The sequence below is a fragment of the Bos grunniens genome, chromosome 16 (assembly GCF_055505025.1).
Source record: "Bos grunniens cultivar Pamir isolate PY7600 chromosome 16, Bosgru_T2T1.0, whole genome shotgun sequence".
Classification (NCBI taxonomy): domain Eukaryota; kingdom Metazoa; phylum Chordata; class Mammalia; order Artiodactyla; family Bovidae; genus Bos; species Bos grunniens.
Genome location: NC_141180.1, coordinates 41,198,469 through 41,223,960, shown reverse-complemented (window position 1 = coordinate 41,223,960; position 25,492 = coordinate 41,198,469). Strand labels below are relative to the sequence as shown.

The 25,492-nt window shown below is 38.1% G+C and overlaps 1 protein-coding gene across 17 annotated transcripts in view; it reads left to right on the top strand.

Moving 5' to 3' along the window:
- The window catches only part of DNM3 (dynamin 3), a 658,236-nt gene that overhangs the window by 580,933 nt on the left and 51,811 nt on the right, over positions 1-25,492 (top strand). For all 17 annotated transcript variants that reach the window (XR_015143475.1, XR_015143474.1, XR_015143472.1 and 14 more), the window contains one exon: positions 24,893-25,057. Coding sequence is in view for 12 of the 17 variants with exons in the window: in XM_086344642.1 (XP_086200768.1) it covers positions 24,893-25,057 (165 nt within the window). In the remaining 5 variants the exon portion in view is untranslated. The remainder of the gene's footprint in view (positions 1-24,892; positions 25,058-25,492) is intronic.

The window sequence follows — 25,492 nt, the reverse complement described above, 5'->3', positions numbered from 1 at the left end:
GGACTCTCAAGAGTCTTCTCCAACATCACAGTTCAAAAGCATCAATTCTTCGGCCCTCAGCCTTCTTCACAATCCAACTCTCACATCCATACATGACCACAGGAAAAACCATAGCCTTGACTAGACGAACCTTTGTTGGCAAAGTAATGTCTCTGCTTTTGAATATGCTATCTAGGTTGGTCATAACTTTCCTTCTAAGGAGTAAACATCTTTTAATTTCATGGCTGCAGTCACCATCTGCAGTGATTTTGGAGCCCCCAAAAATAAAGTCTGACACTGTTTCCACTGTTTCCCCATCTATTTGCCATGAAGTGATGGGACCGGATGCCATGATCTTCGTTTTCTGAATGTTGAGCTTTAAGCCAACATTTTCACTCTCCACTTTCACTTTCATCAAGAGGCTTTTTAGTTCCTCTTCACTTTCTGCCATAAGGGTGGCGTCATCTGCATATCTGAAGTTATTGATATTTCTCCCGGCAATCTTGATTCCAGCTTGTGTTTCTTCCAGTCCAGCGTTTCTCATGATGTATTCTGCATATAAGTTAAATAAGCAGGGTGACAATATACAGCCTTGACGTACTCCTTTTCCTATTTGGAACCAGTCTGTTGTTCCATGTCCAGTTCTAACTGTTGCTTCCTGACCTGCATACCAATTTCTCAAGAGGCAGATCACGTGGTCTGGTATTCCCATCTCTTTCAGAATTTTCCACAGTTTATTGTGATCCACACAGTCAAAGGCTTTGGCATAGTCAATAAAGCAGAAATAGATGTTTTTCTGGAACTCTCACTTAAGGTAGGCTAGCCTAATTTGTGATGTTTGGTAAGTTAGATGTATTAAGTACATTTTTAACTCAGGATATTTTTAACTTACAATGGGTTTGGGGGAAGTAACCCCACTGTAAGTCTAGGAAGATCTGTACTTTACTTCTGACACCAGATGTATGTGTTTTCCACACATTAAGCGATTCTGTGACACCAGCTGGGTATCCTACAATTTAACTCAATTCTGACATTATCTGGAAATGGCATCAGGTCATACATGTTAAGGGCTCAGTTCCACGAGACCCTTCCTCCACCTCCCACCTTCAGATGCCAATCAAAAGTCACTTGCTGTGTAAATCAGATGTTCCCACAAATCCATACTCCAATTAGATAATTTGCTAGAGCAGTTCCAGAACTCAGGAAAATCTTACTTACTAGATTACTGGTTTATTATAAAAGGATACAAGAGGAACCATCAGATGGAAGAGATACATAGGGCAAGTTTTGGGGGAAGGGATTCAGAACTTCCATACCCTCTCTGGGTGAGCTACATGGTTGTCACCACTGGCAACTAGCCTCAACCTTAGGAGCTTTTCAAAAGTCCCCTCATTAGTATAAACTCAGGCGTGGTTGAGAGGGTTCTGTTATGAATAACAAAAGGGATCTTTATGGTTCTTATTACATAGAAAATTCTATGTACTCACTCCGACTCACCAAAAAAAAAAAAAAAAAAAAGTTATTTTATCTAGTCTCCAATAAAAGAACCAGGACTCCTTGGAGATATTCTAGGACTAGAGCAGAGAAGGTACAAAATGAGCCTGGAATATGTATGGTGCCAGAAAGTAAGCACTCCAAAAATGATGGGGGCCAGCATATGGATATAGGAGGCAACTTAAAGGAGGCTTCCAATTACTAAATTTGGGACAATTTCAGCAAAAGAGTAATGATAGGAATGGACTATATCCTGTAGAAACCATACTTAAATAATTGACTAAATAATTAAATGAAGGGGAAGGGAAAGCTCTTCCTTACAATATAATTCCAATTAATACATTTAGAAGAGAAAATAGGGACTTCCCTGGTAGTCCAGTGGCTAAGACTGCACCCGCAATGCAGGGGGTCCAGATTCAGTCCCTGGTAAGGGAACTAGATCCCTCATGGCACAACTAAAGATCCTACGTGGCTCAACTATAGATCCCATTGCAACGAAGACTGAAGATCCCAAGTGCCACAAGTAAGAGGCAACACAGCCAAAATAAATAAGTAAATACATTTCCAAAAGAAGAAAGAAAAAATCACCATTTATAAAACACCACAGTAATAATTGTTTCTCTCAGGAATCATCAATGGATACTAAAGTTAGTAGGCAAAAATATGATGAGAAGCAGGATATTTACATGCCCTCAACATATTACCCATAAGATACTTACTAATCCCAAAAAGGCAAAACCGCTAGAAACTTTATAGCGGAGGAACCTGGCAGACACCATCTTAACCAAGTGCTCAAAGTTGAACCTCACTAGTTAATGGGATAGATCTCTTAAGAGCACGCGTCTCCTGATAGAATGCACTGTGGAGGTCATCTCATTCATGTGGTTTTCTTGACAAAAACATACAACCTGGATTAATAATGAAGAAACATCAGATAAGCTCAAATTGAGAGACCAAATAACTAGTCAATACTCTTCAAAATTTCCTGACAGACCATGGTTGTGTGGTTTTATAAGATGTTAACATTTGAGGAATCTAAGTAAAGAGTATACAGGAATTCTGTTAATTTTGTAAGCTTTTTATAAGACCTAATTATTTCAAGATGAAAATGTATTTTAAAATCAGAGATAGGGTTATGATAGTTTCCAACCTCCCTTATTCTCAGAAAGGCCATTTATTAGAGCCCTCCCCTCCCAGCTCTATCTAAAGACATCAATGCAGGGCTTCAGTAGAAGGGGGCCAAGTGTAAGGCTGGAAGGAAACAGTTTGGGTCTGAAACACAAGGTCCCTACTGTGTTGAATCAGCATGGCAGAGGCTATTAAAATGCCATCTTTTTCACCCTCCCACTCCTCTCTCTTTTCCTCTAGCTCCATATTACACATCCCAGACTGCTTTTAATCCTATTGGGAGGATGTGCAGCAAGAAAGAAAGAAAAAATAATGAATGGCTGTATTCCTTGGCACATGAATAACAGTTTCCCTTTTGGGGTTTCAAGAATAAAAAATGAGAGGCTTTTAATCTTGCAAACTTGTGCAAATGTGTGTGTGTGTGTGTGTGTGTGTAGATAAAAATGTAAACTACCACTGTGGTAAGAATAATGCTGATTTTTAAAGTCTGCTAAAGCGAAAGGAAGCATTTTTCCAGAATAAGGTATGTTAGAGGCCAGTGGGAAAAAAGAACAGCAGATGACTGTGTTTAGAGCTGGGCGAATTAGGAAATACCCTTTTCATAGTTAACTCTAAATAGATGAGCTGTTGTTGCCAAGATGTGTTTATCAGAAGTCTAGGCCATCTCACAGGATGTGAAATCTGGTTTAGCTGTGTAAAACAGCTCTGTATTTTTATTTTAGCCAAAACTCGGCAAGACTCATAGTCAGTTCCCTCCCCAATAGAGTAAAACAGCAACAAGGACAACAAGCAAACACACTGAAACAGCAGAGTAAATGTTGGCAGGAAGCCTGCTGTGATCCAGCCTTGTTTTGTAGAAGGAATCCTCTCAGTTTGATGCATTGCTTCTCCCAAGTGAACTCCGGAGAGTTTTACTTAAGATAAAATAAATTGAAGTGAAAATAGAATCTTGCTGTTGGTCATTCCTTCTACTTAAAAAAAAGGCAGGCAAAATTTCCACGCTCTCGTTGACTCTCTCGTTACTCTCTCGTGGGTTGACTCTCTCATGGCTGTGGAAATGGTGCAAGACAAAGCCACAGAGAGAATAGTCTGGTGTGAATACAGACCACATGCCTCGTTACTTGTGCTTCTTTCTGGGGTAATCTGTCTTCAGTGAGCAGGCCTCCCTCACTTGGCCAGGTGAGATTCCACCAGGTTGCCTCTCCGGTGACTCAGACAAGGCCTGGGACTCACTGAATTTACATTAAAAATCCTATGGGCATCTGGACACCCCCCTCCCCTCACACACACACACACACACACACACACTTAATAAGCATAAAGTTGTGCATTTCCCTCTATAGTGATGGCGCTGCTGGCTGTTTTTGTTGTTTTTGGCTTTGAGGTCTTACAGACCAGCCAGCCGTTGTGTAAGCATAGTTTGTCTGAATTGCTTCGGGACTAACTGCCTTCTTAGAAGTCCTCTTGCTGTTCATGATTTTTGCCAGCAAGCCATTACTATTGTTAATTTAAAATTCCTCACTCTGCCTTTTCTGTGCTATAAGATGGTAAAGTTTAGTAGTCCTTTAAACCCTCAAGATTTTGAGGGGTCTTCAATTTCTGTAATTTGGGGTAGGGGTTTTAAGCCAGTGTAGAACTTGTAAATTTGCTAAGTTTAATCAGAATTGGGGAGGGGATGGTGGTTAATACTAAACTATTCTGCTCATGCTGTTTTAAAAACTTCTGGTGTGTGTGCCTTTTGATTTTTTGCTCATCATATAGCCTATTCAGAAAAATTAAAAAAAAAATTAAGTAGCTCTTGGCAAAAGGTCAAAACCAGCATTGCAGGGAAGGTATTTAAAAGTCTTTTAAGTGTGGCTATTTGTATAAGCAATAACCGAACATTTCTTATGACCAGGGAGGACTATTTTCACAGTCTTTCATGGAAATATTTCTAGACGATCTCTGTGGCTCTTTTCCTTGAGCTCATTTATTTGCTTTTGCTTTAGAACAGAGCATTTTAATGAGCAGTTTTATGAGCTTAACCTGCGTTCTGCAAGCTCCACATGACTGGATTCCTGTTACATATAACCTTTGCCCTATTTTTCATTAAAACACAAGATTTTCCTATAATCAACTCTGTACTAAGTAAGACCTTAAAGGAAAGAATGCAACGATACTTTGGTCTCCTATTCAGGCTACTCAACATGTTTTCAAACTATTTGTTTCCTTGTTGTTTTAAAAATTATACATATGAATATTTTAATCATAAACTCCTTTCTTTTCTAAGATACTTATATCCTCATGGGTTTCATACCTTTACCCAATCCAATATCACCACCTCCCTCTTAATGAATACCTCTGTGTTTACCATCCACTGAGGCAGGGACAAAGGCAGCATGAACCCCAAATCATTTTCGAAATAGGAACTTGTAAGAACAACAAATCACATAGGTTTTTTTCATCTTATATGTATACAAATGCTAGGGCCTGAAAGTTCCGGCCTATGACAAAGTTAGATAACCATTCAATGCACCTTGACTCCTTCTCTTTGTCTCATAATTGGACATTAAAATAACTATTTTCTATTCTATGCACAGTATCCCAGATGTTTTTGTATAGAATGACTTTTTTTCCTCTAACCTAAGACCATCCAAATTTGTTTAATTTTTCTTCCAAGTTCACTTTCAGTGTTTAAATCAGTTTTATTGAGGTCTGCTAGACATTCAAGTTCTCCCTTTCATTTGAGCAGGCTGCAGAACCCCTGGAAGGGTCTAACAGTCCTGGAAACAATGGAGACATTGTTGTTTGTCACAGGCAGCTCCCCTCTCGGTCACGCATTCCAGCCATGTTTGCCTTTTAAAACTATACTACGGATTTAAGATAGTCTGCGGTTCCTTGTAACACCTAGCTCTTTTTCTACCCTTCTTACTTCAGCCAATCTGTCCTCATCTTATAATCTTGTTTACTTTTAATTTTTAGAACAAGGAGGGCACTCTTTAAAACAGAGTAAAATAAGTTTAGGGTAAATGAAAGGAAATCTACTTCACATCGGAGTTAGAAACTTATGGAACTCATTAGTTCCCAAAGGTGGTGCTGGCAGGAAATGTAAATGAATTCAAAAACCTCTTAGCCAAATTTATGAATGAGAGCCACAAATGGCTACTGAGAAAACCAGAACTCTGCCTGATTTTTACAACTGAAGACAGAGAGTTGCTCCAAGCCCTCCCACAGGAGGTCTCTTGAGATCTGTTGAGTCGACTGACCTTGGGTCTGGCCCCTGATGGGTGTCCTCTCAGCACTTGTCTCTCTCTGGTTTCACAGAGGTTCAGAAAGACCCTGCAGACCGATTCTTAAATAGGCAACTTTCTTTTTGAAATAACATTTTTTTTTTGGTAACTGTTCCTTTACCGTTCAACCATCTGCCTACCACAGTGCCAATTATGACTGTCAGTTAGGGAATGGTGACGTCTGTCCAGTGGAAACTAGCTGAGATCACATTTGGATCTTAAAACATCGATACTTTCTTTTATGTAAAGTTAGACCTTTCTTTTTCCTGGGACTTTTCAGGCTTCAGACCGTAAATAGCTTTCTTACTTCATCCTATACTCTATCCTTGGTAGAATCTTTGATCCCCTCACCCCTTTGACTTTTCCCAGATCTGTATCTGCAGGGGTTCTCAACCAAGGACACTGAAAAAAATCACAGATGCTCCAGGCCTCATCCCAGACCAAGTAAGTCAGTCTCAGTGGGTGGGGCCCAGTCATGGATATTCTTCAAAATCATCCCAGGCTGTTTTCAGCAGCCAGATTGAGAGCCCGGACTGGCAGGTTGCTATAGAATTTCTCCTCCCCCTGAACCCCTTGCTCATCATCTCAGTGCCACCTGAGGCATCAGTCTGCCTTACCCCCACCTTTCCACCCCCTCAACTCCCCTGCCACCCTCCCATGTTAGATATTCATTAATGATTTTGGCGGAGCTCACTGTACCAGTCAACAATGCTGGATCTTTATGCTGTCTGCTTTCAACTGTGAACTCCCAGGAAAAGAGAACTTGCTGCAAAAATGTGGTCCCTTGCTGGGGACTTGCCTGGTGGTCTAGTAGTTAAGACTTCACCTTCCAGTCAGGAGATATGGGTTCGATCCCTGGTTGGGGAGCTAAAATTCCATAGGCCCCATGGCCAAAAACCCAAAATATACAAGAGAAGCAATATTGTAAATTCAAGAAAGACTTTAAATATGGTCATATCAAATATATATATATATATATATATATATATAAATGGCCCCTTACAACTTTATGATACCCAACACTTGAAGGGCCTTCACCTCCTTTTACTCATCTTTTTGTTGACTGACATGGTACCTGCTCCAAATAAGATCTTTCTTCACATCAGTTGCTCACTTTCCCTCTAGGCAGGCATGGGTCCTTTTTCTTTAGGAGAACATTGAGGCCAACCAGAGGAAGCTGCCTGATGCCATTATTTCATCCTTCCTCTGTTGTCTTCTTACCCTTCCCTTCAGTCTTCAGGAAGAAAAATTCCACTTGCATTTATTAAACACTGTGGAGTACCAACCATGTGCAATGAATTACACTACAGTTTAAAAGACCTACTAGAAAGCAATTAACAAGAATTCATAGGAGAGATGTAAATTCTTAACATGAAGAAATTTAAATAGGTGATAAGTATTTAGGATAGAGAGATCAATTCTGATGGCCAAGGGAAGGTTATCACATAGATGGTGACATTTGGGCCAGGTCTCGAATAGTGCAAGGATTTTAGCAATCATGTATTAGGCAGAAAGCACTTCAAATTCAAGAGGACAGAGTGGCCAAAGGTACCAGGTTGTAATGTGTATGATTTGATCTGGAAATAGTGAACAGATGGATATAGCTGGAATATGGCACAGAAGGTGCCATATTCTTTCTAAGTATTTCTTTCAAAATGTTTAATCTTTCTAAATATTTCACCTTTACCAATATCCTGAATCTTGTTCATTTTAACATCATCTAAAATTTAATATGCACAACTACCTTCGCAGGTATTTTTGGCCTTTTTTTTAAACTTTATATATACATATGTCTTCCCTTTCCTACAAGAAATCATTTTGACCCTGATTGTCTTGATATGTACCATACCATTTCCTTTATTCCTCTGCCAAGCTCTCAGAGCATGATTTATACTTTATTTTACTCCCCTTTGCATGGTCCTCACCTTACCCTCCTATTCTAGCTTCCAGACTCCTCCCACTTTCCTCATCCCCCGCCTCCCTCCTCACCCCTGCAGAAAGGCTCTGTTATGGATTCTCATATAATTCGGACAAAAGATCGTTGGCCAGTCTTCATTCTGTTTAGCCTCTTAGCAATAGCTGGCATTATTGGTAACAGCATCTTGAAAGTATTCTTATCTAAAGTAGCTGGGAGGGTGTTTGTTCTTTGAAATTCTCCCCCTTCTTCCACACCTTGGTGGTCTTTGCTAGTACTTCTTCCCGTTCTTAACTGTGGATATCCTAAAATACTTTTCTCCATCCCTTACCTGTTTCATTTCTTCATTCATTCTTTCACTCTAAGACCATTTATTGAGCACATGCACGAGGCCAGGCACGTTGCTAAACACAAAGGTAAATCTGGATTTCTCTGTGCACACACAGATTTTAACATGCTTTCTGTTCTTATGGTTCCAGTTTCTACCTCTGCATGAGAAATTTCTAAATCTACATTTTCTGCTGTGACTTCTCACCTGGACACTCATTCTCTGATTCAAGTTATCCACATATATATCTTTTGCATCTACTCAAACATAATTTGCTCAAAAATAAATTCATTTGCTCAATGAAAATCAGTTTTCCTGCCTCAGATTACTTACCTCAGTCAATGAAGTCATCATTTTAGTCTTCTATGCTGGAAATTTGACTATGATATTTTACACTTATCTCAGTCAATTTTGTATCCTTTCTTAAGGATGTCTTTAAGAGCCACTCTTACTCTATTTTTATAGCTACTCATTTGATCCAGGCTTTCATTACCTCATATATACTACTACCATAGACAATAATTGGTCTCTCCATTTCCAGTCTCACCCTCCTTAAATTCATTCATCTTACGAACAGCTGCCATAATAATCTTCCTAAAGCACCATTTGATCACATTCTTTCTGGTGACATTGCATGCCCACCACATCACATCTCATCTCTTTAGTCTAACTCTAGTTTTCCACAGTCAGACCACTCATTTCACAATTCAGCCGCTCTCCTTCCACTCAATGTGTTTGTCCCTATGACCCCTCCAATATTTCCCCAAACACATCAAGCTAATTTCCACCTCTTTCCTTTGTTCCCCTTGCCTGCCTACCTTCTTGATGTCTGCACACCATAGTACAACCAGGTGACGTCTCACATACTTTCTTTCTAGAGCCTTATCTGGCTCCTGAAAACTCCAGGAATCTCTCCTCTCTTCAAAAGCCAGTTATCCTTAGAGGCTTTTTACCATACAGCTTAGCTCTTTTTACATGCTGTTAGTATGACACATTGTTCCCTGCCTTTTAATCAGCTCCTTCCCAAATAGATGGTAGACTTCTCAGGAGCACAACTTGTGTTGTGTTATTCCCTTCAACCTGCCAGGGCATCTAGCAGATTTCTTATCCTATGTTCTATGCTTAATATGTAGTATGAATTAATTGTTGTAATTATCTATCCTTCAATAAACTGGTCTAGACCAAAGAAAGACTCTGCAAGGACAATAGGAAACAGTCTTTACACTGTATACAAAAGGGGTCATTTTCCACTCTACAACATTAGTATCTAATCTGCATATCAGTTTTGATGTAGATGTCTCTTTCTGACTCAAAAAGAGTCAGTTAAAAGGTAGTCATAGAGCCTCTAAATCTAAATATTAAATTATATGAAATACAGGGGTTGTAATAACTCATTAAATGATATCAAGATGGGACTTCCCTGGTGATCCAGTGGTTAAGACTTGGCCTTCCAACACAGGGGATGTGGGTTCAGTCTCTGGTTAGGGAGCTAAGATCCCACATGCCTTATGTTCAAAAAACCAAAACATAAAACAGAAGCAATATTGTACTAGATTCAATGAATACTTTAAAAATGGTCCATATCCCAAAAAGATGACATCCAGGTGAATTTGGTCTACCAAATTCAGATTGGGGAGTGGGCTGGAACCCACAGGACAGATGTCCCTATATTTTTTTTAAAAAGACAACAACAGATAACAAAGGAACTAGAACGAGAGAGAGAGAAGTCTATAGATTGAGATGAAGCTAAGAGACATATCCACCAATCACAGTATATAGACTTATAGGATTCCAATTCAAGTACATAAAGTGAAAAAAGATTTTTTCAAAGACGGTTGGGGAAATGTCATTGAACACTGAGTATATATAATGTTGAGAAATTATTAATATTTTTAGAAGTGATAATAGTACTGGTTATGTTGGTTAAGGGTCCTTTTCTTTTCGGAATACATACTGAAATATATACAGATAAAATTATATGATGTTGGAGTTTGCCTCAAAATAGCTGAGGAAGAGAGAGAAAACAAGGATACCCATGTGGTAAATTATTGAAGCTGAATAATGAGTTATTAACCCCCAGGTTAATTTATATTATTCTCTCTACTCTCTCTACTTATATGTTTTTAAAATTTCCCCAGTAAAAATATTTTTAAGTAGTCACTGATGTTAAGCAATTCTTATGAAATATTTTGGGGTGACAATGGTACTATGGTTATGGTTTTTGAAAAGGAGTCCTAATCTTTTAGAAATTAAAAGTTGGACACAACTTAGTGACTAACAGCAATAACAACACACTGTCTACACGGTCCAGTGAGGTAACCACCATTGTTACTGAACACTTGAACTGCGGCTAGTCCAAATTGAAATATGCTCTAAGAGTAAAATACATACTGGATTTTGAAGACTTCATACAAAAAAAAAAAAAAGGGAAAGAAAGTAAACTATCTAATGATGTTTTTGTGCTGTGCTAGTTTGCTGGAGCTGCCATAGCAAAGTGCCAGATACCGGGTGACTTAAACAACAAACATTTATTTTCTCACAATTCTGGAAGATAGAAATCTGAGTTCAGTGTGTCAGCAGGCTTGGTTCCATCTGAGGTCTTTCTTGCTGGCTTGTAGATAGATAGCCATCTTCTCTCTGTTATCACCTGGTCTTCCTTCTGTGTGTGCCCATGTCCTCATTTTCTCTCCTTAGAGGAACACCAGTCACATCAGTTTAAGGCATGCCCTAGAAAGTCTCATTTTAACCTAAGTGTCTTTTTAAAGATGCTTTCTCCAAATGCAGTCGCATTCTGAATACAGTTTTGAGAGTTAAGACTTCGACAAAGGAATTTGGGGCAGATACAACTTAGCCTATAAATATATGTCAAAAGATAATATTTTGGATATATTTCATTAAAGCATTATTCAAATGCACTTCACTTGTTTTACTTTAGTGTCTTTTTTTTTTTTTTGCCATATAGAAGTTCTATTTTTTTTAAATTTTATTTTATTTTTAAACTTTACAATATTGTATTGGTTTTGCCAAATATCAAAATGAATCCACCACAAGTATACATGTGTTCCCCATCCTGAACCCTCCTCCCTCCTCCCTCCTCCCTCCTCCCTCCCCCCTCCCCATACCATCCCTCTGGGTCGTCCCAGTGCACCAGCCCCAAGCATCCAGTATCATGCATCGAACCTGGACTGGCGACTCATTTCATATATGATACTATACATATTTCAATGCCATTCTCCCAAATCATCCCACCCTCTCCCTCTCCCACAGAGTCCAAAAGACTGTTCTATACATCAGTGTCTCTTTTGCTGTCTCGTATACAGGGTTATTGTTACCATCTTTCTAAATTCCATATATATGCGTTAGTATACTGTATTGGTGTTTTTCTTTCTGGCTTACTTCACTCTGTATAATAGGCTCCAGTTTCATCCACCTCATTAGAACTGATTCAAATGTATTCTTTTTAATGGCTGAGTAATACTCCATTATGTATATGTACCACAGCTTTCTTATCCATTCATCTGCTGATGGGCATCTAGGTTGCTTCCATGTCCTGGCTATTATAAACAGTGCTGCGATGAACATTGGGGTACACTTGTCTCTTTCAATTCTGGTTTCCTTGGTGTGTATGCCCAGCAGTGGGATTGCTGGATCATAAGGCAGTTCTATTTCCAGTTTTTTAAGGAATCTCCACACTGTTCTCCATAGTGGCTGTACTAGTTTGCATTCCCACCAACAGTGTACGAGGGTTCCCTTTTCTCCACACCCTTTCCAGCATTTATTGCTTGTAGACTTTTGGATCGCAGCCATTCTGACTGGCGTGAAATGGTACCTCATAGTGGTTTTGATTTGCATTTCTCTGATAATGAGTGATGTTGAGCATCTTTTCATGTGTTTGTTAGCCATCTGTATGTCTTCTTTGGAGAAATGTCTATTTAGTTCTTTGGCCCATTTTTTGATTGGGTCATTTATTTTTCTGGAATTGAGCTGTAGGAGTTGCTTGTATATTTTTGAGATTAGTTGTTTGTCAGTCGCTTCATTTGCTATTATTTTCTCCCATTCTGAAGGCTGTCTTTTCACCTTGCTTATAGTTTCCTTTGTTGTGCAGAAGCTTTTAAGTTTAATTACGTCCCATTTGTTTATTTTTGCTTTTATTTCCAATATTCTGGGAGGTGGGTCATAGAGGATCCTGCTGTGATGTATGTCGGAGAGTGTTTTGCCTATGTTCTCCTCTAGGAGTTTTATAGTTTCTGGTCTTACGTTTAGATCTTTAATCCATTTTGAGTTTATTTTTGTGTATGGTGTTAGAAACTGCTCTAGTTTCATTCTTTTACAAGTGGTTGACCAGTTTTCCCAGCACCACTTGTTAAAGAGATTGTTTTTAATCCATTGTATATTCTTGCCTCCTTTGTCAAAGATAAGGTGTCCATATGTGCGTGGATTTATCTCTGGGCTTTCTGTTTTTTTCCATTGATCTATATTTCTGTCTTTGTGCCAGTACCATACTGTCTTGATGACTGTGGCTTTGTAGTAGAGCCTGAAGTCAGGTAGGTTGATTCCTCCAGTTCCATTCTTCTTTCTCAAGATAGCTTTGGCTATTCGAGGTTTTTTGTATTTCCATACAAATTGTGAAATTATTTGTTCTAGCTCTGTGAAGAATATCATTGGTAGCTTGATAGGGATTGCATTGAATCTATAAATTGCTTTGGGTAGTATACTCATTTTCACTACATTGATTCTTCTGATCCATGAACATGGTATATTTCTCCATCTATTAGTGTCCTCTTTGATTTCTTTCACCAGTGTTTTATAGTTTTCTATATATAGGTCTTTAGTTTCTTTAGGTAGATATATTCCTAAGTATTTTTTTCTTTCCATTGCAATGGTGAATGGAATTGTTTCCTTAATTTCTCTTTCTGTTTTCTCATTATTAGTGTATAGGAATGCAAGGGATTTCTGTGTGTTGATTTTCTATCCTGCAACTTTACTATAATCATTGATTAGCTCTAGTAATTTTCTAGGTAATTTTAGGGTTTTCTATGTAGAGGATCATGTCATCTGCAAACAGTGAGAGTTTTACTTCTTCTTTTCCAATTTGGATTCCTTTTATTTCTCTTTCTGCTCTGATTGCTGTGGCCAAAACTTCCAAAACTATGTTGAATAGTAATGGTGAAAGTGGGCACCCTTGTCTTGTTCCTGACTTTAGAGGAAATGCTTTCAATTTTTCACCATTGAGGATAATGTTTGCTGTGGGTTTGTCATATATAGCTTTTATTATGTTGAGGTATGTTCCTTCTATTCCTGCTCTCTGGAGAGTTTTTATCATAAATGGATGTTGAATTTTGTCAAAGGCTTTCTCTGCATCTATTGAGATAATCATATGGTTTTTATTTTTCAATTTGTTAATGTGGTGTATTTCATTGATTGATTTGCAGATATTGAAGAATCCTTGCATCCCTGGGATAAAGCCCACTTGGTCATAGTGTCTTTTAATGTGGCTACAGAAATGTGGCTTGCATTTTATCTCTATAGGATGACATATTTTATTTCTTTGGACTGTTAAGACACTGTATCCATCACCTGTTGGAGGAGTAAGAATAAGTCTTAATTCTGAATAAATTTCTCAGTTTCAATTTAATTTCACTTTTAGTACTTAGTTTAACTGAGGTATTGTTAATGAGCAAGAGCAGTGAGATGGTACATGAAAAATGAAAGTGAAAGTCACTCAGTCATGTCCAGCTCTTTGCAACCCCATGGACTATACAGTCCATGGAATTCTCCAGGTCAGAATATTGGTGTGGGTAATCATATTAACAGAAAATAATCTAAATTTCCTAAAGCATCTTTTAGATATTTTATCTGGATCATCTGGTAAGGCTGTTGGGGACCCTAGGATGTTGGCAAGGTATATTCACTAAACCATCTGTATGCTAATGCTAAGTCACTTCAGTCGTGTCCGACTCTGTGCGACCCCTAGACGGCAGCCCACCAGGCTCCCCCGTCCCTGGGATTCTCCAGGCAAGAACACTGGAGTGGGTTACCATTTCCCTCTCCAATGCATGAAAGTGAAAAGTGAAAGTGAAGTTGCTCAGTCGTGCGCGACTCCTAGCGACCGCATGGACTGCAGCCTACCAGGCTCCTCCATCCATGGGATTTTCCAGGCAAGAGTACTGGAGTGGGGTGCCATGGCTGAAAATGTTATCTTGAGACCTTTGAGAATTCTGCAGTAGAATCCCATTGACAACTTTATCAGCTACAGTGTTCAGTGGACCTTGAAGAAATGCAAAACTCTTGACTATAGGTGCTTCTTTAAAGGCTTCATTTTTTTTTCTAATACTCTTGAAAGACATAATGATTCTACCTAAAGAATTTTACCATTGTGTGTTTCTAATCCATTGCATTCTTTTATGTTTATTTTTACATATTTTTGCATGTAAAGCAAGTACTCTATTTACACTGAACTTTAAGATAAGAGAGAACTAAATTAAAGCCACTGTGTACCATGCTGTTATTTTACTATATAGTTAGTCTCTTATGACCTCCCATGCTGTTTTCATAATACTTGAATTTTATCGCCCCTGATCTCCCTAGGACTTAAATAACTTTACTATAATGCATCAGTAGTCATCCACGTAAACATTTTTGAAGGACTGAACAACAAACAAATTCTGTTTTATAATAGTTATTATTTTTCTTTCATATTTTTGTCCATCATCTAATCTGTGTGAGACCCAGTGTTCATTGCATAGACCTTATAACCCCTTAATACCCTGATTCTAATGAGAGTATCTGTTAAACAAATTGTATGATAGAAGTAATAATTTGAAATTTCCCTGCAGTTATGCATTTTTAGATGAGAATAATAGAATTCCCAAAGCATAAATTACTCTTGTGAAATGGTCATTTTTGTTCCTAGTCTTCAGGTATTTTCTTATAAATTATACCACTAGGATTTTTCTTGTGATCATAACGTTTGGTTACTTGAGTATGAAACATTTGTGATGATAGTGATCTTAGAAAATTAGCAGCAGCAAAAGCATCACTCTGAATCAAAGAAGAGCCTTCATCATGATCATCATGAAGAATTGTTTTATGTCTACAAGGCATTTCTCACCGGACTATCCTAGCAGCATTTGGAAGCATATGTTTTGTTTCAAGGTGTTTTCATATCACTTTTGCTGGTGGGGTGAGCATCAACCCCACCCTAGTCAAGAATGGAGAAGAGCTCATAGTATGTAACAGTTAAGAGGGTACATCCTGTAATCAAAATACCTGTATCGAATTCCCACCCTACCACTTATTAACTAAGTGACTTTAAACGAGTTTGCTTTTCAGACTCTTCAACTGTAAAATTCAAATAGTAACCATAATAAATAATGGTATCTACTTCATAAGGTTGCTGTAGGATTAAATGGGTTAGTATATGTAAAGCAGTTTGAATACTCCCTGACATTTTATTGTCATTTAGTGAGATTTTTTTTTCATCATAACTTTCAACGTAGAAACATTTTTATATGGTAGAAGTTAGTCTACCAATTTGGTTGAAGAAAAAAGAAAAAATATAGCCCACTAACTAGTATGTGTACTAATGTAATAAGAATGCATCAGTGTAGTAATGGTGTCCACTAAGAATTTTCTTAGCATCATTTTAGCCCTATAACATTTACCTTTTTGTTGAGATTAACTGCATATTTGCCATCAACTATTATGATCCTTACCTTCAAGAAACTTTCATTTTGGTTAGGGAAGTCAACATTTACATACCTAACTAAGATACAAGACAAAGGATCAAACGTCTAAACTGAATGTTCAGAGGGTGTTGTGTTTTAGAGGCAGCATTCAAAGATGTGTTGCATTTGCACTAAACCTTGAAGGATGAGTATGTGGAGGTGGAAGAAAAAGACTTAAGGCTGAGAGGACATCATGACTATCTCTGGATGTTTTCTTCACTTGGATTCTTTAGGACATAGGTAACAAATTAAATTCAAGTGTACTTAACTTTTTAAAACTAACAAAACCCTTTACTGCCTGGTATGACTGCACAGTCCAGAGGTAGACAGAGCTGTCAGAGCCAGATCCAGACATTCCAATAATGTCTTTAAATATCTGCCTCTCTCCATGTTTCATCTATACAGTTCTCCGTGTTGACTTCATTCGCTGGCAGGTTTGAGCCCTCTTCACTCTGACGCAGGCTAGCCCTCAGGCTTACATCTTAAGAAGCTCTCATCCTAACTGAGAGGGAGCTTCTCCTTCTAACAGTTCTAACAGATGTGCAGTGATTGGCTTTTCTTGGTCACATTGCTGTCTGTCATCACAGAGGCCAGGCCAGATAGGTAGATTGGTGACAGGGTACTTGGCCTGATCCATGCAGTCCCATCTAACCACCAGAACTGAGAGTGGGGGAGAGGAGACTTCCCACATTCATATTTGGTCTGTCAACAGAGGAGGGATGGCACGACCTTGTGATAGAATAGAGAGGATGAAGATGGATTATTTTTTAACTCATTTCCCTCTCACTTAGAGAATGCTAAGAAGTACAGTTAAATCATTTGAGTGGGACCATTGTAATTTGCCATCACAGCCTCCTTGATCTTCTGCTTCTCTGAATTCCTACAGCACCTATTAATTTCACTAAGCAATGTAACACTGAATCACATACTGTTTTATAATCTATAGTGAGACTGTGTATTAGCATTCTCCAGAAAAACAGAACCAATAGGATGTGCATGTTTTATACATATTGATATGTCTCTCTATATGAGTCAGTGATCCAATTTGAGTCTGAAGGCAGTCTGTTGTAGAAGAAACAAGAGCCAGTGTTGCAGATGAAGTCTAAAGAGAGTCTGCTGGAGAATTCTCTGCTGAGGGAGGCCAGTCTTTTTGTCCTATTCAAGCCTTCAACTGATTAGATAAGGCCCACCCATATCACAGAGGACAATCTCCTTTAGTGAAAGTCCACCAATTTAGATGTTAATCTCATCCAAAAACACTTTCATAGAAATATTCAGAATGTTTGTATCAAATATCGGTATTCTAGTCCATGGTCCAGCGAAGTTGTCAAACAAAATTAATCCTCACAGATTGTTTTTATGTTTACCTTTATTTTATCTGTTCCTGTGTTCTGGTGGTTTTTCTCTTTGGAAATATTCTAGTTCTTGTTCTGCTATTCCAAAAATATGTAATTACTTTTTAATCAAAAAGGAAATTTGTATCAGTTGATTGTCATTTCAGTTCTTTTAGTAAAAGGGTTTTATCACAAAGTTAAATTTTAAACAGTTAATATTGTTAGTTAATCCTAATACTTAATATTGAAAAATAACTTTGTCCCTTTTGAAATTACTAAAATAATCTAAAACCAAAAATGATGGTGAGGGGAATGGTTATCTTTGAAGAAACCTTTTAAATTGTTCTGTTTAGACTGTTTATTGTTTGGATGAAAGGTTGCTATTCATGGCAAGTAAACTCGGTATATAAAGATTGAAATTTTCCAAAACTAAATATTACCAATTGTAGAAAGAATTCTTAGTAATACTGTTTAGTAATATTTGATGTATTTATATATGTAATATATTTTATATATCTGTATTTTTCATATTTATAAACTTATCTGTTATATAAAGTAATACAGGCCTTTAGATTAAAACCTAGATTGGAATTATTATAACTTCTAGGAGTACCTCAACACAGAGCTTGTAAATTTTTAGATTTCTTTAAGAATCCTCATGGGCTTCCCTGGTAGCTCAGCTAGTAAAGAATCTGCCTGCAATGTGGGAGACCTAGGTTTGATCCCTGGGTTGGGAAGATCCCCTGGACAAGGGAATGGCTACCCACTCCAGTGTTCTGGTCTGGAGAGTTTCATGGACTGTATAGTCCATGGGGTCGCAAAGAGTCAGACATGACTAAGCAACTTTCACTTGCACCCACTTCAGTATTCTTGGGCTTCCCTGGTGGCTCAGCTGGTAAAGAATCCTGATGCCTGCAATACGGGAGACCCGGGTTTGATCCCTGGGTTGGGAAGATCCCCTGAAGAAGGGAAAGGCTACCCACTCCAGTATCCTGGCCTGGAGAATTCCATGGACTATACAGTGACCCCATGAGTCAGACAGGACTGAGTGACTTTCACTTTCACTTTCAGACATACAGGGCACTGGACAGAAATATACTGTTAGGCAGCTGTTGAGCTAAATGAGAGTTTAAAAAAAAAAAAAAGATATATAGCTACATCAGAATTAAGATAGGTTTGTTGTTGTTAATCAAATAATTATCTTTAAAACCCTAAAGGTTTTCTCAATGTCTGTTTAATTTCATATTAATCTTACATAGTTTTATAATGTTTATCATGATGTTATATAAGATGAAGAGATACAAAGCTATAGAGAGACTAAAAAATTAACAGTAGGTAAAGGAGAAGAGTCAAGGAAGGAAAATAACAGAATCAGAAAAAGTTGGGTCCTGCCTGCTAACATAGTGGTTATCCCCTGTGTACCCTGGATCAGGTGAGGCTCAGTGTTTTCTCCTGTAATAGGGCTATTTCTTACAGAATGGAGGTGCAAATTAATGCCCCTTTGCTTCCCAGTGTTCTGACTACAAATACCGCTCACATCTGTAGACATCTTCAGACTGTTAAAATCTTTATATCAATTGAAATACAATTCTCAATGCAGATAGCTGTTTACCCTTTCCAGGCAAATAAGAGGCTGAACTCATTTGTAGGAATCTAAGAGATCATGCTGTATAACAATACCCCAGTTATCTGAAGCTCAGTCGCTCAGGTTCCTTCAGAAACAGAAATCCAATCCCTCAGGAAATGGCCTGGGTTGGTTAGTTTTTTCCGTCATTTATTCCACAATATTTACGAAGCTCCTGTTAAATGTAGGGCCCTGTGCTAAGTACTAGGGCCCTGTGCTAAGTACTAGGGGAAAGTAATGAGCGTGTTCTCTCGGCCTGCCTTTGAAATCTTACCCAACTCTGAAGGTCCATCTCGAATGCTGCTATCAGTAAAGACTCCCCAGAAGCCCACCGTGCTTGAGCTCACCTTTGACTCACTAATTCATCTGACACTGTGTTACCCTGCTACAAGCAAGGTGTGTGGTTTTAGGCTTCATTTATGTCTCTCACAGACCACATTAGGCACTACGTAAACATTTGTATTGACTTTATAGTGAAATACTTGTCCCAAAATAACAGACCACAGCCTCGACTATCCTCAAAGACTTCCTGAAGCATGTTTCTCCCACAGTCTTTTTTTAAAAGTTTGGTTGCCTCCCTTTCTGGCCTCTGCAAATTAGAAGTGAATGGGAGTGGGGAAAGGTTTTTACTGAGACAATCTCCATAAGGTGGAGCTGGAAGATTCAAAGCAGCATTACCATGGCAACATATTTTCATAATGATAACCTGCTTCACTAAGAAAAGTTAAATTATATTTTTTACCCTTTGTTTGAAAAGGAAATGGCAACCCACTCCAGTATTCTTGCCTGGAGAATCCCATGGAAAGAGGAGCCTGGTGAGCTACAGTCCATGGGGTCACAAAGAGTCAGACACGACTGAGCAACTAACACACACACACCCTTTGTTTACAGTAGTGGAGAACTGTATAACAATAATAAGATGCTGGTTATGTGAAAAAAATCAGTTGTGTAAATCTGGAGGTTATCTCCCCAAGTTCTCCACTGGTGAGAAGAGACACAGCAAAGCCCCCTTGAGCTCTGTAGTATGTTTATGTGTATATTCCTGACGGGACACTTTGTATCTCTGTTATTTCACTTTTAAAGAGTGCAGTTCTGTGCATGTGTGCTAAGTCGCTTCACTCATGTCCAACTCTTTGAGGCTCTATGGATTGTAGTCCATCAGGCTCCTCTGTCATGGAGATTCTCCAGGCAAGAATACTGGAGTGGGTTGCTATGCCCGCCTCCAGGGGATCTGTCCAACCCAGGGATTGAACCCACATCTCTATGTCTCCTGCATTGGCAGGTGAGTTCTTTACCATTAGCGCCACCTGGGAAGCCCCCAAAGAGTGCAGTCACCAGCCTTATTCAGATGGTTTCAGGATCCTCAAAGAAGCTTATGACATAAGTAAGAGCTTTAAGGAAAGGAAGGAGACAAAGACAAAACATGAAAAATAGACATCTTGGTAAAGCCCAGAGTTTTTCTGTAGTGGATGCTTTGAGGTATGGCAGGAATTATTTCTGATCTGGCTCCTTCATTCTTTGACCTGTTGAAGTTTCAGGTCTTTGCGTGTTAGTAGCTCAGTCGTATCCGACTCTTTGCGACCCCATGAACTGTAACCCGCCAGGTTTCTCTGTCTATGGAATTCCCCAGGCAAGAATACTGGAGTGGATTGCCATTCCCTTCTCCATTCAAGTTTTTAGGAATAAGCATTTAAATTAAAATTTTATACAGCAGCCTATTTCTTGAATACTGTGTAAATAATATTAATTTTTACAAGCAATTCTAAGTTGTTATTTTTGATTATTTAAATTGCATTAGATTTCTCAAAAGCTATTTAGAAAAAAAATTACAATAGGAAGGCCTGTCCATTGTTATTTTTCAAAAGGAAAGCTGGTTTTCACAATATTATTCACATTTTGTAAACAGCATCAATGAACCTGCACATAAAAGGTTAAATGTTTGCAGACCATTCTTTTTTTGCCTCAAAGATCAGAGACAAATTACTATTTTTATTTTACATTCCCTTGATGAGGATAATGATAAACAGCTGTCACTTCAGTGCTTAGACTGCAAAGAATCCTATCGCAATCCTATAATTTAAACAAAGAAAAAATACACAGTCATACACAGTATTCATACAGAAAAGAGAATCATAGAGAATTTGCTTAAGGGAGCATTTGCTCTCTGCAGTTACTCGGTTAAAAGAAAAAATTCTACATATATACATTTCCCCCATTCATCTTAGACATATTAGAAGGGACAATTACTCCTCTCTTTCTAAAATCATAACTTGAATTCTGTGACTCCCCATCATGCCCATGGTCTTATCAGAGTAGTTAAGATTTACATGTAACTACACATCTACTAGGATTTCTAAAACCTAAAGAGAATTTCTAATTATTTTACTGGTTATTCTGAAATGTTTCTTCTTTTTTTTAATGTTGAGAATTGAACTGTTCAGTGTTCTCTATTCACTCCAATTTTTTACTTATTACTTTCATCTGGTTTCAAAAAGTGAAAGTCAATGTCTTTTGCATATTTTGATATGCAGAAATTAAAGCAAGGCTAGAAGTTAAGTATAGGGTAAAGTGGGAAAATTTAGTGTTTCTATATGAAAATAGAAATGGTGGTATAATTTTCCTGGTGTTTCATTTTCCTAGAGGTTCTTTTAATAAATACTGTTTATTCCGGTTTTCTCTTTTGGCTCAATCATATTTTTTATTTTTACAAATATAAGTATTTAAATGTCATCTTTTCCTAGAAACTCTTTTTACATTTATTATTTTATCTGTGAAACTGATTTGACGAATTATGGGTTTTTCCCCTTTTCATAATAGTTCTTATTTTTTTTATACCTAAAAAAAAATAGAAATTGGCTTCACATTGTATCCAAGGATCAAACCCAGGTCTCCCACATTGCAGGTGGATTCTTTACCGACTGAGCCACCAGGGAAGCCCAAGAATACTGGAGTGGCTAGCCTATCCCTTCTCCAGGGGATCTTCCTGACCCGGGAATCGAACTGGGGTCTCCTGCATTGCAGGCAGATTCTTTATCAGCTGAGCTACCATCGTAGCCCCTCACATTATATTCACCTTATATTTGTTGAACATTTCAGCTCTCAGAGCCTCAGCACGCTCTTAGGTTGATGATAACAGGTACCCACCTCCTAAGGCTGTGGTGTGGATCATCTACGTAAAGTGTTTAGCACAGTACCTAGAACACAGAAAGTGCTCAAACATGTTCCTGGCAGAGAAAGTATGTTGATGCTAAAATGCCATCATCCCCTTTTGTTAAATACGACAGCAAAATCCCAGTATGTTTCAGGTCAGAGAGACGAAATAAAATGCATTTTATCTATTATGGAGATATATATTGCTTTACGTAAAAGGTGTTTTCCTCAGAAAGCTGTAGGTCATGTATTTTCACTTGATACATACAGGATTTCATCGTCATTTTATCATCCTCACTATAATCAGGGCTTCCCTGGTGACTCAGATGGTAAAGAATCTGTCTGCAATGCAGGAGACCTGGGTTTGATCCCTGGGTCAGGAAGATCCCCTGGAGAAAGGAATGACAACCTAATCCAGTATTCTTGCCTAGAGAATCCCATGGGCGGAGGAGCCTGGTGGGCTACAGTCCATGGGTTCGCAAAGAGTCAGAGGGGACGCAGCAACTACTACTTTCACTTTCACTATGATGAAGTAGTAGTGGATCCTAATTCATCAACTTGGGATTTCTCTCATCTCCAATTTTGTAACAAATAGGCACTCTTAGAGATCCTGAAATGTACTGAGGCAGCCTCCTTGATTTAGGCAAAGCCTTTTTAGTATCAACTCCTCCTCCTTCTCTTTCTCTGGTACATCAAGCTTTGTGCTAGCTGATGAGAAGGGAGAATTAAACAAGACCCTGGAGTCTAATAGTGGGAGAAGCATACCTAGGCTGGATATAAATCATAGATGGTAGTACAAGACACAGATGAAGTACTGTGCAGGGAGTGACGGTGGGTCTGAGGGCCACTGGGAGTTTGTCTAGAAGAGGTGATGGTGAAGCTGACTTTTAAAAGATAAAAGGTCTTCACAGATGGAAGGAGGGGATTCCAGGGAAAGAGACTAGCTTGTAGAAAACATGGAGATTTAAAAATAGTAGTTTGCTATTTTTATATTATTTGAATTGAAAATGTCTTGTGCTCAAATTTTTCAGCTTAAATTTTCATAATGTGTGTTGAGAACCTAGCAGCTCTCTAACTCATTCCATGAATATTCAGAAAGGAAAGAAAGAAACTAACATTATTGAGAAGCCACAAGGCCCTTAGCTAGGTTACTTCATATGCATTATCTCATTTATCCCCATTTTAAAGATGGGGAAGCTGAGTTTCAGTTACATTAAATAAGTGAGGTGTGGCCACACAACCGTACCTAATAAAGCCTGAGTTTAAACCTAAATTTTTACTTTCAAATACGATGCCCTTAAGACAACATTGCAGTTACCACTGATTCTTAGAATTTAAGCTTAGTGTGGCACACAATCTTCAGTAGTTTTTAATGCCCTGGGGAGTTTTTTTCACTGCCTTTGCTGATCTTCCCTCTATCACTTTACCACTTTATCACCCTAGTTACCTATTTATCCCAAATCCTATTGTGCTTATATTACAAATTAATGATAAAAGTAAGGAACTACCTGATTTACTTCTTTCAGTGACCAAAGACCATTTAAAAAGAAATAGTATAGGGATAGGGAAACAACTGTCATTATTGACATCTAATCCCCTCTCTTGCTGCAGCAGCAGTAAGATGCCTCAGAAATGTCCTCCAGTTGTCATCATGAAGTATGTGACTCGACTCAGGTTTGGAAAGTAACTGTTGTGTTTTAGAGTTAGCACATATTATTTTAATATTTGTAAGGTGTTAGAAAAGCAACAGAAGCCTATATAAATGTTTAGAACTAATTTCTATCTTTGTTATTGTTGATCTTGTGGCCTACAAATATGCCTTTCACACATACGTATTGATCCAAAGTTAACACTTATTTATAGATCCATTTAAGCAATTCAGCACAGTGCTTTGACAAGAACTGATTGGATGATTAAAAACCTGGCAGATCAAAGTAGGTACATTTCCAAAGAAAATTACTTCATGTCCACATTGGAAGCAATAAATTATATCCCCCTCTTTTTTTGCATTAGTAATTAAATCTTTCCAAATGCTAGAAAGCAGCCAGACCACTAACAGTATTTGTATCATGTTCTGGGGCTTAGATGGTTCAACCTGACTTGAAATGGAGACCATTTATTCTAAATTGATTTCAATGCCAAGCCAACAGGTCAGCCCTTAATGATGAAGATGCCCAGCCCAGCCTCTGGTGGATAAGCCAAAATTAATTAACTCAAGTTGCAGAGTATAGAAAACAGATGCTTCTCTCATGTTGCACAAATAAATGCTTTGTGTTTGGATGTATTCTGTTTTATTCAAAGAATAACAAGTTGGAAGTTAAAACTCTAAGTTTTTCACAGTGGAGCCAGCCTTTAGTAGTGATGACAGAAGCATGAATTTATAGAACAAATTCCAGCAAGTGCATGGAAAAATGCATTATTCCCTGTATCTCTTATTTTGGCTCCAGGCCAGGCCTAGGAGATTTAGTTTTAAATCTGGACTGATCCAAGTGCTGATCCATTCCAGAGCAGACCTAGGAGTTCCAGAACACCACCAAGGTTATTTCTAATCTATAGAATCCCTGGAGACCCCTCCCAGAGGTTTACATCTGCATCAGATACTTGGATTCAGTTCTTTGGCCAACTTGAAAATGACTTAAGATTACATTGTTCTCTAGAGGTACATTGTTAGGTGCACTGTTTATCTGATTGTCTGTCTAAACATTCATTCAGAATCCCAGTATTTTGCTTTTCCTTGATTGTGGCCGGCTAAAGGTAGAATAATAACTGTGTGGTTCTGATCTCTTTTCAGAATAAATGGCTGTTTGATAAGATAAAGATGTTACCATCTGGTAGTACAACTTCAAATTCAGTAAACAGAAGTCAATCATATGATAATGTCTGATATTTTTTTTTCTTCTGAATCAATGTGAAATAATCCTTGTTTTTCTTTCCTTTCTGTTAGACTGAAAATGATGAGAATGGCCAAGCAGAAAACTTTTCTATGGACCCACAGTTGGAGAGACAAGTGGAGACCATTCGCAACCTTGTAGACTCCTATATGTCTATTATCAACAAATGTATCCGAGACCTAATCCCCAAAACAATAATGCACCTTATGATCAATAATGTAAGTGTTTATCAGCTGTCTCATTTTTAACTTCTAATCCCATACTAGCGTGGAAATTGCTCACACTCTCTTCAGCTTCTTTGTGATATTTTCTGGATGGTCAAAACACCTATTACCCAGGCTTATCATTTTCCATTACAAGTGGTAATTGACTGAGTGGAAGGGAACTTAGGAAAGAAAACATAAATTACTTCTAGCTACAGTAAAGTGGTATTTCCTATTGGCTGTCTCCTCTAGAAGGGTGTGAATTTGCTCATGATAAAGCAGAGAAAAAATACTATAGTCAAGGAATAAATTAGTTGCAAAGCCAGGAATAAAACCAGATACCCTGGCTTCTAGACTTTGAAATTAAAAGCAAAAGATATCTATTCTTTTCTACATATTCATACAGAATACGGTAATACGGTTCTTCTCACTTTCTAAAAATTATAGAAT